This window comes from Rhinolophus sinicus, linkage group LG03, assembly GCF_036562045.2.
Source record: "Rhinolophus sinicus isolate RSC01 linkage group LG03, ASM3656204v1, whole genome shotgun sequence".
NCBI lineage: Eukaryota > Metazoa > Chordata > Mammalia > Chiroptera > Rhinolophidae > Rhinolophus > Rhinolophus sinicus.
Window position 1 is genome coordinate 66,326,708 of NC_133753.1, and position 16,185 is coordinate 66,342,892.

The window sequence follows — 16,185 nt, forward strand, 5'->3', positions numbered from 1 at the left end:
CATCCTTGACACCTCTCTTTCCTGCATATTCCATATCCAATCTATTATTAAGTGTTTTTTTTGGCTCTTCCTCCAGAATTTTCCCCAAATCTACCCATTTCTCAGCTCTACCTAGTCCAAATCATCAATATCATTTACCTGGAAAAAAATAGCCTTCTAAATTGGTCTTAATTCCACTTATGACCATACTCTGTCTGTCCATTCTCCACATAGTGGCCATGTTTTAAAAATGCAAATTAGACGTGTATTAGAGATTAAAAACTTCCCAATACTTCACATTAATACCAGAACAAAATGCCAAGTCCTCTCAACAGCCTACACTATCCAAACACTTTCAAGTTCTCTAACTGTAATTTGTAGTACGACTATTGCCACCTTAATTCACTGAACTACATACAGCCACATAGGCCTTTCTGTTTCTCTAAAATACCAACCTGCAGCTTGGAATGTTTCCCACCCAGATTTTCATATGACTGTTTTGTTTTGAAACATCATATATCTCCATATAAACACCTCTTCAGGAGCTTTCCTCAATCATCTTATATATCTGCAGAAGTCCCTCTCTGTATTTCTACTATTTTATTTCCCATTGTTGTTTCATAGCACTTATCACTATCTGAAACAGTACTGGTTTGTGAATTTATTTGCTGTCCATCTTCCTCACTAGCATTTATATCCTTCACGAGGCTAGGGCTCAGACCTTTCTTGTTCACAGCTATTCCTAGGGCTTAGAATAGGGGCCTGGCACATAGGTGTTTTAACATTTATTGCAAGCTTATGTATCACATACCTATCAATGTATGCATGAATATGAATGCATTAACCCCTAAAATAACACTATGGGATTAGTTTTATTATTATTGCTGTTTACATATGAGGCAACAAGAAGACAGAGAGCATCAATAGCTTTGTAATTTTAACTTAAAAAGCCAAGCATTAAAATTAGATCTGCCTGTGTCTAAAGTCGAAGATCTTACCCACTGCTGCAAAAATTTCTATCCAGGGAATAATTTTTCCCTAATGCTTAGTTTGAGTCTAGTTAGTAAACAGACCTTAAAGAAAAATGGCAGAATAACAAGTCTATGCAGGAAATTTAAAACTCAATAGTTGCAGTTTACAAAAAGTAGCAAAACGCATCTCCTTACTCAAAGGGTGCCATGATTAGCCATGCAACTCTCCTCCCAACCAGCCAGGATTAAACCAGGATTTGACTTGACACTTGACACAAAGGGAGGCAGGCCATGAGCTTGTAAAACAGACTGGAACAAGACTCTGTCTAAAAGTGGCAATGCTGGAATGGAGTATACATCATTTTATCTCTTCTCTACCTAATCTATCCATCCTATAACCTTGAAATGGACAGCTGTATACACTATATAAACCTGCCCTAAGTTGATCCACTCAATTTTTTTTCTTGAAAGAATATGGCACTGGTTTAGACTATATGGATCTAATGTAACCGCAGAATCAGCTCAAAATGGTCCTATCCTGTTTAATGTGATACTGAATTGCTTTTCAGAACAACAGACCAAAACACCACGAGTTACGCAGCTGAAGCATGTGCAGGAGAGAACTTTGACCTACAGCTGCACCTGGACCCAGTCTTGCCTCCCCTCAAACTGAAGCCAAAGGACCAGGACCAGGACCAGTTCTGGAACTTGAACACTGGAACCCTTTCAGAAGCAAAGAGTCCACTGTCCAGGAAGGTCCTCTGTTGACACCCCTTAGCGTAAATGGCCAAGTTCCAAGGTCCACCAATTAAAACCTGTCTCGCCAGTGCTTCCGCATACCTGTGCCCCCTACACCCTTAAAAACCTGCCCCAAACCCTGGATCAGAAAGTTCGGGCTTTGAGCACTAGCTTCTCGTTCTCCTGGGTGGCGCCATTCCTAATAAAATAACCAATCTTTCTCCACTGCAATTCTCAGTGTTTAGTGTTTGGCTCTTCTAGTCCTGCTGGGCTAACTCTTTCTGTTCTGTAACACCAGGCTGGAATAGTATGTAAATTAAAGGGCTAAGCCTAGTATTCTGATAATCATGACTGATTACAAACCAATGAGGCAACAAAGAACCTAAACTATAGAGAAAAAGAAAGAAACAGATGTGTAATGAGAAAAGGAAACAAATAGTCACATGGGATGTGTGGGTAGGATAGAAAAGAGGAGTGGGAGTGGGGAAAGAGGAGCTACCCAATACCTTTCAGATTTCAAAAGTCCGTGCTGAGTTTATTCTTAAAATGAATTCTAAGAAATGCCATCTATGGCATTAAAATAAAGCCTCCTTCCCTTAAGCTAGTTTGAATGGATCTGTTATTCGCAACCAAATTATCCTAAATTAATCAAGTTCCCAACATTGAATGATAACAAGACTAGGAATAAGCTCTGTCAAAACATCATTTGCTTCCAAGGTGACGCTGTGAGCATTTATTCATTTATTCTTTTGACACATATTTACTTGTATTTGTATTTCAGGAACTTCTAGGTTCCTGAACATCAGTGAACAAACAAAAAAGTATAAATAGGAGACAAATATATAGTTAGGAAGTGATAAATGTTATGAAGAAAAATAAAGCAGAATAAGGATAAAGTGGTGGAAGGGTTGCTATTTTATCTAGAGTGCTCATGGAAGGCTTCACAGAAGAGGTGACCTAAAGTGAGAAGCTAGCTCTGTGAAGATCTGAGGGAACAGTGTCCCACATAGAGGGAAGAGAAAATGCAAAATCCCTGAGGCACAGATATTCTTAATATATTTAAAACATAGAAAGTCAGGGTGTTTAGGAGACAGTGAGTGAGAAAGATTAAACAGGAAATAAACCCAGAGAAGCGAGGAGCAAAATCATTTATAGTAGCTTTGTAAAAACTCTGAATATTATTCGAAATGAGATTATAATCTTTTTGAACGTTTTGAGCAAGATGGTGATATGATCTGATTTATATCTTGAAAGGATCACTTTGGCTGCGGTGTAGAGAACAGATGGGAGGGTGGGGTTGAGAAGGATATGAGTGGAAGTAAGACATTATGGAGGTCTGAACAAGAAATCTACTTCAAATGTAGAGCTTATAGAAATGCTGACTGATTGGACGGCTAGGATGTGAGAATGAGAGGATGCGTCAGGATGATTCAAGTTTCTGCCCTGAGCTAATGTATAAATGATACACCATTTACTGCCATGACAAATACTGGTAGTAGAACTAGCCAGGGTAGAGGGAAACAAAGAGCTACCCTAACTGAAGTTCCAAGTTTGGGGGGACCAGGGAGGTTGTCTGAATACGTGCTTCTATCATGGTATTTGCTGAGGTTCTTACAATAAGTCCTGACCATCTGACATAGCCTGTGATATCTGTTTCTTGCGACCTTCAATAAGCCTTATTTAGATCCATTGGCAGGGAACCTTTCACAGTCTGTGTCCAACCTGAATATTTCAAACTATGTTTATATGCTATAGTATGGCTGCACTGAGAGTTGCTAGAAGAAAAGTTCCTAGATGATCTAAACAACCCAGAAGTTTTTAATTTTTTTCATCAACCTACGCCCCACTCCCAATCCCATTCAAATAAGTCTTTAGAATTAAAAAAATAAAAAGAAAGTTAAATTTCAGCATCACCCAAGAATGCTGGGGTCTATAACCCAGAACTGATAAAGTTTGAATTTCATTAAATTTATCTCCTTCTGTAATAAATCTATAATTCTACCTGAACTTCTCTTCAGCACTGAAAGATGAAGTAATGTTACCTCTTTTCATGTAATTCTTCTACCTGCGTCTTTGACGGTCTCCTTTGTACCTTTGTGCTATCATTCTCTGTCCTAAATCTTTACCGTCTCTTCCTTATCCCTCCAAATTATAAGCATATTGACTCCTGGGCCCCACCCCCCTCTAGCTCTATCTATTACTTTCTAAAGGAAGGCCTTTATCTCAAACTTTTTGAAAGGAGCCCATAATTAAAAAGAAAAAGAAATTGTCTGTTTCCTCTCCTGTCATGAATACCCCTAATCCCACTGAAACTGTGCTAAGGTTACCAACTACCTTCATAGAGATGAACTCAAATTTTATTACCATGTATTAATTAATGCAAGACATTAATAAACTACTCCTTCACTTCCTTTCAACTCTTTCCTAGGCTTCTGAGACATTACCCTTTTCTAGTTCTCCTATCAGAGTGACTATTCTTCCTTACCTCTCATAATATTTAGTTACCCGCAGTGTTCTAGTTTTGAAAAACATTCTTACAAAGTAATTCTAACTGCTCTCATAGTTTTAATTTCCATCCTTGGATAATGATTCCTACATTTTCTCTCCAGTCCTTATCTCTTCTTGAGCCTCAGCTCGAGAAACAATATTTGAAGAAACACTGGTGGAGAAATTTCTAAATCTGTTCAGACATAAAGGTACAGATTCAAGAAGCTCTATAAACCCAAACAAGATAAATAGCATCTAGGCATAGCGTAATAAAACAGCTGAAAGCCAAAGACGAAAGACAATACAGGGGACGCCAAAAAAAATGCATACAAGTGGACACTTTGGTCAACGTTGCTCAAGCAGTAGTTCGCCATAATCAGACGTGTCTGGACACTGATGGTAACCACTTTGAGCACCTCTTGTAATTGCAGAAGTCAAACGTGACTTGTATTCATCTTTTGTTATTGGTACATATTGAGTATTACAATTGTAATAGTTTTCCTTTCTTAAAATGTGTATACATTGTTTTGGCACCCTACTATTTCTTAATAGCAATGGTGGAAAACTATGACAACAGTATGATATCTTCTAAATTGCTGAAAGAAAGTAAATTGTAACTTAGAAGTAATAGTCAGCAAAATGTCCTTCAAAATGGAGGAAATAAAAGATGGTTCCAGAAAAACAAAAACTGAGATTCACTGACAATAAGCAGCAAATAATCCTAGATGAAAGTATAGCAATTAACAAGGGATTGAAGAACATCAAGAATCATAAATAGGTAGAAAAAATCTAAATGAACACTATTTAAAATATTTTGTGAGGTTTTTCATACACATAGGGAGAGAGACAAAAAGAGAGAGAGAAAGAAAGAAAGACAGCAATAAAGAGAACAAGAATGAAGTAAAATTCATGACAACACCATAAAAGTAAATGAGAGAGATAAATGCCAATAAGTTATTATAAGGTCTCTGCGTTGTCCAGGAAATGATTTTAAAAAAATCACTTTAGGTAGATTCTAAGGAATCAATGATACATATTGTAATCTCTAGGATAACTACTAAAAATATTGAACTGTATTACTAATTAGTTAATAAAGGGGAAAAATTAAGTAGTCACGTAAACTTAAATAAACAAAGTGAAGGAAAAACGGGAGGAAATACGCAGAGAAATCAATGGGGCAAATAGAAAACAAATAAGATGGTAGATTTATACTTAAATATAGCAGTGATTGCCATGAAAGTAAATGAACAAAACTCAGACACCCTGAGAAAAAAACAAAGCCCAACTATATATGATTTAAAAGAGACATCTTATCTGTAAGATACAGAAATGTTCCAAGTAAAAAGATGAGAAAATATGTACTGTGTTAACCAAAAGAAAACTGATGTAGTAAAACTAATAGCAGACAAAGTATACATTCAGGCAAGAAGTATTACCAGAGATAAAGAAGGATATCTCATAATGACAAGAGTCAATTCAGCAATTTTACAATATTGTAAAAATATTGCAATTTTATAATAACAATTGTAAAATTATGCACTGTGTAACAGCTTCAAAAAGTATAAAGAGGTGATGGAATTAAAAAGAGATGATTCTACAATCACAGTTAGAGATTTGAAAACATAAGTTCAAATAGATGTTTAACAAACTGGTCTAATATATAGAAAGGATACTGTATCTAACCATTACGACTATATATTCTTTTCAAGTGCACATAGCACTTGACCATATGTTGAGTCATTAACCGAACAACAAAAATCTTGAAGGACAAAGTTAAAGGATGTAAGTCCCAGACCCCAGAATTTCAGTAAAGCTATAATAATTTTAAAAAGTCTGGTATAGCTGTAAAAATAGACAAGTAGGAGAACAGAACAGGACAGAGATAAGAAACATCCACATATATATAGTGACATGACAAATCTGACATCGCAATGCAGCAGCTTTAGAAAGCATAGACTTTTCAATAGGTGGTGCTGGATCAGCTGGCTACTGGGGAGGGCCGGGGGTAGGAAATAAACCTTGACCTAATCTCACACCATTTATAAAAATCAAAGAAAAAAATAAAGCTTCTGAAAGATAACAAACTATCTTCATGATTTGGTGAGGGCATTCAAAGAGTTCTTAAATAGAATGTGAAAAGCACTAACCATAGAGGAAAAGATTGCTAAGTTGCTTTTATTAAAAAAAACACACTTTTATTCAGCAAAAGACATTACTGAAAGAGTGAAAAGGCAAACCACAGGGTAGGAGAAGATACATCTGCAATACATACATCCAACAAAGAACTTTTATCTAAAATAAATGAAAAGAATGCCTATAAGTCAATAAGAAAAAGACAACTCAATATAAAATGTGTGAACAACTTGACTAGATACTTCACAAAACAATTTCTAAAAAGTCAAGAGGCATATGGAAAAAGCTGTCCAACATCAGTAGTAATCAGGAAAGTAGAAATGAAAATCACAATAGATTACTTCCATCAAGTGACTAAATTGGTGGTGGTGGTGGTTGGGGGGGGTGGGGGGGAGGCAGGCAATACCAAGTGTTCAGGAAAATTTCCAGCACTGGTAGGAATGTACTGGAATACCACTTGGGAATTTTTTGTTTTTGAGTAAAATTCACTGTGTTTAACCTGTGGTTTCTTGTGTCTTCTGGCACATGAGTATGTAACCCAGGTCTGTGAAGCAACAAACCAGATAAAGTTCAAGGTGTTTTTGCAGAACGTAAAAACACAGAGCAATCTGGCTGTCGTCCTATCTGCCTCTCTTTTTTTCACCTCCCATGCTGGTTTTTTCCCTAACTCATGCATGCTTTTGTTTATGTTGCCCCCTGTTATAAACTAAATGTTAGTGTTCCACCCAAACTCATGAAACACTAACCCCCAATGTGATGGCATTTGGAGATGGGGGCCTTTTGACAAGTGGTTAGGTCATGAGGGTGTGGTCCTGGTCTGATGGAATTAGTTCCCTTATAAGAGGACACCAGAGAAACTGCTCACTTTAGTGTTCTCTCTCTCTGTCACGTGAAGGCAGCTAGTTGCTCTGAATTTGATTCATTATAAATCATATTTTCCTGGATTTTTATTTTGTCTGGTAAAGGGAAGATGGCTTTAATGTCCTTGTCTATATATGTGTGAATAACACACTGAAAAATATTTATCTTCTCACCTGATTGGCTTGGCTTTGCAAATAGACTCTTCTGGCATTCAGATCTTCAAAGGGAGAAGGTCTTGAGCTTCTATAAGGCTCACTGGTTACAACTGTCTCTTGCTGGAAAAGATGATCTTTCACTAGAGAACTGGGAGTATCCTCTTCAGTTGCCTAATGGGAACAATCCCCAACTTATTAGTTGCCAGAATATAAACAACAATAAAACATTAGATATTGCACTCTAACAAGTCTTTTGCAAATCAGTAAGAATGTACCACCACCATTACTATGAATAGCAATTCCCCAAACTTAAATGTACATGACTGGGGAGCCATGTAAAAATTAAATGTGTTTTGTGTTTTTTTTTTAAATCGACTGTAAACTGGGCATTCTCACAGAAAACAACTTAGGAAGAATAAGAAGATTAACCATGCCATGCAAGAGAGATAGCTAAAGAATCTTTTAATTAGAACTAAAAGTGGTATCATGCATAGAAAATTAAGGAAACATTAGGAAGAAAATACAAATCAGCGAAAGTGTTATTTTGCAAGTTAAAAGAAAGGTATGGGGGCGCCTGGATGGTTCAGTTGTTTAGAGTGTGGTGCTTATAACACCAAGGTCACGGGTTCGAGTACCACATGGACCAGTTAGCTGTGCCTTTCACAACTAGACTGAAAACAACCACTTGATTTGGAACTGATGGGTCCTGGAAAAACACTGTCCCCCAATTAAAAAAAAAAAAAGAAAGAAAGATATGTACCAAGGACTGTGCTGTAGTGTGACATGGAGGGGACCAAAAAAAAAAAAAAAGAAAGATAGCAGTCTATGACCTTATTGAATAGTGAATGAATTAAATAGCCTAACTTTGCTTATTACTTAGGATACAGTCATATGAGATTTAGGTAGGAGATATGCTCAATCCATGACGGTCACTAAAGACAGGCCTTTAAAATTTCATAAACAATAATTTCTGTGAAATAAATGACACTTAGCATACTACAAAATGAAAAACCCTAAAAAAGTTTTGATCCCTCCCTCCCTCTCTCTCTTTTTAGAAATGAGATCACTATTTGCTATAACTTTTCCTATTACCATAAAATGATTTGGGAAGAAACAGTGATAGCCAAGTAAAAATGACAAACACTTTCACCGGCTCATTCTAAAATAATTTAGAGTAATCACAATAGGGCTAACAATGTTAAAGGTATAAACCTTTATAAGCCTTTTTTAAAATAAAAAAAAATTAAAATGTTTTGGTGTTACATCTAAAATTAATCAATAAAATTCATAAAATGGGTATTTTAAATTTATAAATGCAAGTTCTAGACTTTGCTCTGGAACAAAGTAGCCTCGTGACATTTAATTTCTTTAGAACCCAGCTGTCTCAGTTATCAAATAATTATGATTCCTATACTGTTTTATGACATGGATTGTCATAAGGGCTTAGTGAGATGATACTATGTGAAAATGTTCTGAAAACTAAAAGCTGTTATTTTTATTAAGGAGTAAGCAATTAAACTTCAGAATATATTTAAGAATCTACTGTCATCTAAAACTAAGTATGTGAAACCCAGTTAATTGCTATATTTAGATAATTTTCAGAATAGTTGTCCAAATGTGTTACAACATTCAATGCTGAGTTATTGGAAGGGAGTTCGCTAAATACTGGTATCCAGCAAACATTCTTTCGACATGCATAATTAAAATCTGGAAGAGTAAAAATAATTTATTTGTTCCAGAGAGCTCGCAAAACAAATAACTCAAATAATTGTCAAAAATTAAGCAAATAAAATAGAAGAAAACACCGGGGGAAAAAAAAAAGTTTAGAGAAAGGGCTTAGGTTGGAACCTTGTATCATCCAACTAGGGTATAAAATTTAAGCAATTCATTTCTCTGAATAACAATTTTTTTTTACTATAGATTGGATATAGTGTTCATACTAATAATCTCAGAGTTAGTTAAGATATTCAACAGAGTAAAAACTACATAAAAGCATGAATTGTAGTACTAGTATCAGTAGTAATTATAAAGGAACTATGCCTTTAATGATGACAACTATTTGGGTCAGGTTGTCTTTACTGAATTCTAATCTAACTGAGGAGTCACTTAAGAATTGTAAGATAAAATAAAGCTTACTTAAAAATCTGTATCTGAACAAACATAAAATGGTTATATAACCTAGTGTTTTACTGTCCTGAATTAGGCTAATTCTACTTATATCCTATATATTAAACAGTAATACATTTCATTTTGATTAAAAACACATTTGTATTTTAAAGAGAAATGTCCAAAGTGTTTATTGTTTCATTATTAAACAAAAAGTGTGTATATTTAGGTAATGAATCATTTAGTTCCACTTAAAAATTTTTACCAAAATTGCTGAAATTAACCTATTAACTAGAACTATTGCATATCACACAGTGAATTCAACTGTATACCTAAATGGGTCTCAGCTAATGCAATAAAACATCTTTCAGGTATCTGATATGGTAAAAACAAAAAAATAAAACCCCTCACTGTATGAGAATGTAGTCTACAACCTATAATAAGGCACACGTTATGCATGAATTGTGAGAAACAAATTGACAGTTTTGGAGAATGATAAACTGGAAAAGAGTATTTTCCTACTACTAATTATATCTCAGCAAGTTATAAATCTAGATGTATATTAAATTGACAAAGTTAATAAAAAACGATAAGGAAAATGGTCACTCATTTATTGTTATTTCTATACACAAGAGTAAAATCTGCAACCATTTCTGAAAAGCAATTTTAGTAAAATGTATCAAAAGCTTTTAAAACATTCACACATTTTGACCACTTCTTGGATCTAGTAAAGAAAAAAAAATACTGCATGAAAGAAGATTTAGGCACAGTATGCCATATTTTGCGGTGTGTAATGTGTTCCCATGTATAATGTGCACCCACGTTTTTGCCCCAAACTTTCAGGGGAAAAAAATCTTTCATTTTAATTTTTTAGTTCAGATTTTTATTTGTTTACATTTAGGTATTTGTTTTGTGTATTATAAAGGAATTTTAGCATTTATTTTTAAAACATTTGATACAAGAAATTTTATGTAACAAATAATTACAAAATACAAGAACAGATACAAGGTACAAGAAATTTTACATACTGGTAACAAATTTATCATATTTACACATCATAGAAGCCCAAGAACTCTTCATTGTTGCAAGTTTGTTGTAAATTCAATAAAACTAATTATCGTATAGGGCATTATTTTGCATATGGATGTCATTATTGATTACTAGAGTTACACTTTTAACTCATAAACATAAATAAAAAAATTAAAAACATTTATATATATAGATATGGAATTAGTACTACCCATGTATAATGTGCATCCATATTTTTCCCTCACAAATTTGGGCAAAAAAGTGTGCATTATACACAGCAAAATACAGCATTTTTCTCAGAATCATTTTTAAGATCAAAAACGAAGAAATAACCTTAAAGTCCCCAAATAATGGTTAAATAAATTATTGTATGCTCACTTAACAGAAGATTGACTGGTCATTTGAAATTAAGTTTATGAATAGTATCTACTATGGGGGGAAATATTTAGTGTTAAATAGCTAGAATATAAAATTTTATTAGAAGTATTATCATAACCATAAAAATACAAAAGACTGGTTTTTCTACTTAGAACCCTTCTAAGGTTTCCAATTATAAAGCTGCGCTAGGAGACCTTGCACATACTGGAGAGGAGAGTAAAGACAATCAATATTATGTGAGGAACACTTTCATAAAATACATAGTTTATACAATCCACAGAAAGGGTCCCTCTCCCCCTGGAAACACTGATGTACAGAATATAAGTCCAATTTTATTTCATAGGGAAAAAATGGACAAAGATATATGAAAAGATGCTGAACTTCATTCAATTAAAGACATAAAAATATAATGCCAATTTCTTATACAGACTAGAAAGATGGAAAAGATAAATAATACTCAATGTTGGCAAGAGTATGGAGAAACAGGGATACTTTTGCACTGTTGGTGGAAGTGCAGTTCTACTTTGACCTGTACATATAGCTACATATACAAATAATCATGGTAACACTATTTGTAACAAAAAAGATAAAAGAAAACATCCTGTGGCTATATCAGCAGAAGACTGGTTAAAAATTATGGTATAAATACATGATAGAATTCTGTGCAGCATGAAAAAGATCTGTATGTAGCACTCACAAGATGCTGTTACATGAAAAAACGCTAGGTACAGATCTGTCAGTATGACATGATCCTATTTGTCTAATTGATAAGACGGGTAGACAGAAATTTTAAAATTTATACCAGGAAGGATATACACCAAACTGTTGATTTCCTTAAAGAAATATTTTATATAAAGGACTATATACATAATAATATAAAAAATGAAATGAATATGTGTATACTTGTCACACAACTTAATAGGATATAACCAATACAACAAGTAACTCCCGTGTGATTCTCCATATTAGCATCCCCCATCTCTACCCTTGGATTACCAACAGGTAAACGTTATCTTAAAAGTTATTGTATTTTTTCATTTTCTTACTCTTCCTTACAGTTTTACCACATAGGTATTTTCCCTAAACAATATTTTAGTTATACATGCTTTTGAATTTTATTTGACCGGTATCATGCTATTTGGGACATTATGGGGCTTCCATTTTTTGCTCAGATCTTTTGGATAAAACTTATTCGTGTTGACATATGTAGCAACAGCTCATTCATTTTCACTTCTTTGTAGCAATGATGACTAACAACACATATTGACCATTTTCTATGTATCAGACATTGTCCCAAATACTTTACATGGGTTAACTCCTTTAATCCCCACTACTCCTGCAGGTAGATATTATTATATCTGTGTTCCATATGAAGAAACTAAAGCTCGAAGAGATTAAGTAACTTGTATAAGATGAAACAAGTTAATTTTTTCCCATTTCAAATAATGTTTCTAAGAACATTCTCGTACAGGCCTCACTGTACATATGTACAAGACTGTACATATGTACAAGAGTTTTTATGGTAACACATCCAAGAGTAGAAATTCTGGATTATAGGATATACATATGTTCCAGTTTAGATAATAAAAATTATTTTCTAAGGTGGTTTTAACAATTCAAATATCCACAAGAATGTTTCATATACTCATAAGACTAGACGTTATCACAACTTTCACTTTTATATATCTAAAGGCCATTTTAATTTCTATGATAATGAATCAGTCTCTGTAAAAATTACAATGTTTTCTTTATATAAATAAGAAATTTTGAGAATGAACAAAACAATAACTGTTCAAACAAAACACAAGTTTTGCTTTTACCATGGCTTCTACTACTGTTTCATTTTCATCTTTTTGTTTCAGAAATACTGATGTACTTATTTCTCCCCAGTATCACCTGATATTTTACACTTCTGACCCTTACATGTCATTTCCTCAGCCCACAACGACTATCTTCAATTTTCTAGTAGAAAAACACCTTTATAACCTCAGCCATAAATGCCTCAAAAGTCTTTGTTGATCCACTCCCAAATTAATCACTCTCTCCTCTGAACTTCCTCAAAAATACTTGAATCTATCACCCTATATTCGAAGTGTTCTTTTTTATATTTCTCCTATGAGCCAGTAATGATTCTGCCTATTTTTATCCCTAGAGCTTAAACTATGCCTGGAACACAGTGAGTGTTACTAATCTGTAATGTGGAAAAATCCACAAATCAAATCACATTATATTAATATAGACCATTGAGAGCAAATCTAGTATGGAAGAAAAAAATAGAGAACTCCTTAACAATAAAAAATCTTCACTCACAAAACAATTAACTTTAATAACTACTGAAAGTACAAATTATTCATTCCATAATCCAACCCCTTGGAATAGCACCTATTATTATTTGACATATATCTGTCTAGACTTCTTAATGCCGGTATATATGTTTATACCCTATGTATAATTTGATTCCATTTATATTTTAGACAGTCTATCCACATAGTGCTTTTTATAACTTCATAATTTATTATGGACCTCTCCACATATCAACATATAAAGGTGTACCTTGTGCTTTGAAAAGGTTGCAAAGAAATTCAGTATGTGTACATGGCATATATTCCATGGCAATACTCTACATGTGGGCATGTAGATCACTTCCAATATTTTGTTATATACATTGCAGCACACCTCCTTATAAATACATCTTTGTACACCAGTAACATTATTTCTTTAGGATTAATTCCTATAAACAGAATTACCAAATATAGGATAGGCATATATTCCAATTATATTACCAAGCCATCCTCTAGCAAGCTTATGTATCATTTGAAAATCTGTCAATATTATATGACACAGAGACCATTTCCTCACACATCTGCCCACACTGGGCATTATCACTTACCAATCTTTGCCAATCAAATAAGAAAAACATTGTATTATTATTTTTCAAAAAGGTTATCTACCATTTCCATAAGTATAATTAATAATAACCAAAACACTTTTTTTTTTGGATACAAATGAGTAAAAAGTGTTAAGGCGCAGGCAAGTTTGAATGTTTTTTACTGGATTATAACCTTTAAAAATAAAAAACTACTATGGGAACATGGACATAATCTAAAGTTAGGGGCTGGGAAATGCCAAAAATCTTCCACAAGAGCAGAAAATATATGATATGCATAAAGACTGTACATACATTTGCATGATCTTTAGCTTAAAAAAATTGTCTATAGTTATATATAACCACATTCAATGCTTTTAGTATCATGCTGGCATAGGCTCATCTGTATTATCTATAAAGCATCCCATGCCAATTTTAATGTACAATGGAAATCTGTTTCACTCTCAGAGGCTGGTATAGTAATTATTCTCCTATGGTTGCTAAGAGATTGTTTAGCTTTTTCTTTTTCCAAGACTACTATAGCAATTTTGTGTGTAAAAGCAAAAGGATGCTGGGTAAAGCAATAAAATAATTCAGGCTGTTGCTTTCTATCAGAACACAAGGCTTGATGACAGTTGTAGAGAAAAGAAAAGCAGACTTTTTGCTTTTCTCCTCCCTTTGTCCCTTCTTCCTTTATTAATTCTGAGGCAGAGAAAACTTAGTGTTGTTCTGCAAACCTATTTTAATGTGTGTTTCCCAATAAATAATCAAGTGTGAAAAAAGTGGTATCAATCTACTTATTACTCAAGGACTTCATTCTTGCAGTTGTGTATCACAAATCACAGGTTTCAAAATGTGTAGCTGCGTCATATCCAACAATAGAAGATTTTAATAATTAATTATTCTATTAATTTTAGCATGATGGAAGAATTTTAAAATGTTCTTTGATAAAGAAATCTTATATTTTAGCACTGCATATATTGAAAATGCTACCAAAGCTATTTTTGGCATTTAATACTATATACTCAAATTATGGAAACTTAGCACAGAAAAGGAAGGAAATTATTAACAATTCCATGAGCCCAACAAAATCACTATTAATATCTTGGAGTAGTATCCAGTAGCAATTCATTTTAGATTTGACCACAATTGTCTCCTATTTATTCATTAGATTTCTGTAGTTACTTTTGATTAGTTACTTATCTAAGGATAAGAATAAACTAACCTTGAGTTTTTAATTTTGTATTTGTCTATGAGCTTTGTCTGAAAACACTAATAGCACACACAGTATTTTGTTTACGCAACCTGAATACAGTAATCAGTGATGAAACAATATAAAAGAAATATGAGAAATGTACCAAGATATAATATCCAGCAACAAAAGAAAAGGAAAACATGTCCTCTACCCTACATTAATCGACAGAAAAACCTAAAGTACCTTTATAATAAAGGTTTAGTGTATCTTAAAAGTGGTACTGGGTTTTCAGGGAATTGTTTATTGTCTGTAAATCTGTTTGAGTTAATAGGCAGTAGTTAAATAGCTCCTGATAACTATATAAATCTTTATACAATCCTTTAACTGGCAAATCTATTTCTAGGATTTTATCCTAAGATCACACTCAGAAATACCAACAAAAATTCATGTAAAAAGTTATGGAAAATAAAGTAAATGTTCAATGAAATGTGAATGGTTAAATAAACTGTAATATAGTTACATGATATAGTAGCTATATCCAAATACTGTGAAGTCAGACTGTGTGGGTTCAAATTTTATGATTTATACTACTTCAATTCCAATCACCACCATCACTGCCATCCCCAATACAAACAAAAATCCTATCAAAAATACAATCAAAATGGAAAAGAGACTGATCCTGATGGTGCTTTTAGAAAGTATGTATTTAAATACAACATGCAAGAATAAAACTAACAAAGAACCTAGGTGGGAGTACATAAAATATTAACAGCAGTTCTATCTGGTTGGGGATAAATGATTCCTGATTTCTTCTTCATAATTTTCTAACTATCTAAATATTCTACATTAAAATGTAGTAGTCTAAGAGTCAAGAAAAAAGATTAAATAATGACAAAACATTATGCAAACAGGTTACAGTTTGTGTTTTTTTCCTCTCTTATTAGATAATAAACAAAACTCAATCTAAAATGTACTAAGATTTTGGGAACTTAACTATAGGATAGTTAATGTAGGATGGTGATAAGTCACAGTAATATAAAATCCATTTCACTAGCTAAATAAAACCCACCCATTAACTTAGATTTAATATCTAGAGCCTTATAAAAATGTTACCATGTCTAAAAACTAGTACATGAACCATTTATATCCCCCTTGCCTACAGCAAAATTACTTTAAACAATAAACATAAGGCACAGGCCTTTTAATCATTTTGGCTCAAAAATGATATTACCTAATTTTAAAAATGAGTTAAGTTAGTGAAGTACTTCTCAGTAGCCAAAGGAGAAA

At 33.4% G+C, this 16,185-nt stretch overlaps 1 protein-coding gene across 2 annotated transcripts in view; it reads right to left on the reverse strand.

Moving 5' to 3' along the window:
• SPRED1 (sprouty related EVH1 domain containing 1) overlaps positions 1-16,185 on the reverse strand; it is a 115,096-nt gene that overhangs the window by 20,657 nt on the left and 78,254 nt on the right. For both annotated transcript variants that reach the window (XM_019725519.2, XM_074327922.1), the window contains one exon: positions 7,343-7,495. In XM_019725519.2, the coding sequence (XP_019581078.1) occupies positions 7,343-7,495 (153 nt within the window). The remainder of the gene's footprint in view (positions 1-7,342; positions 7,496-16,185) is intronic.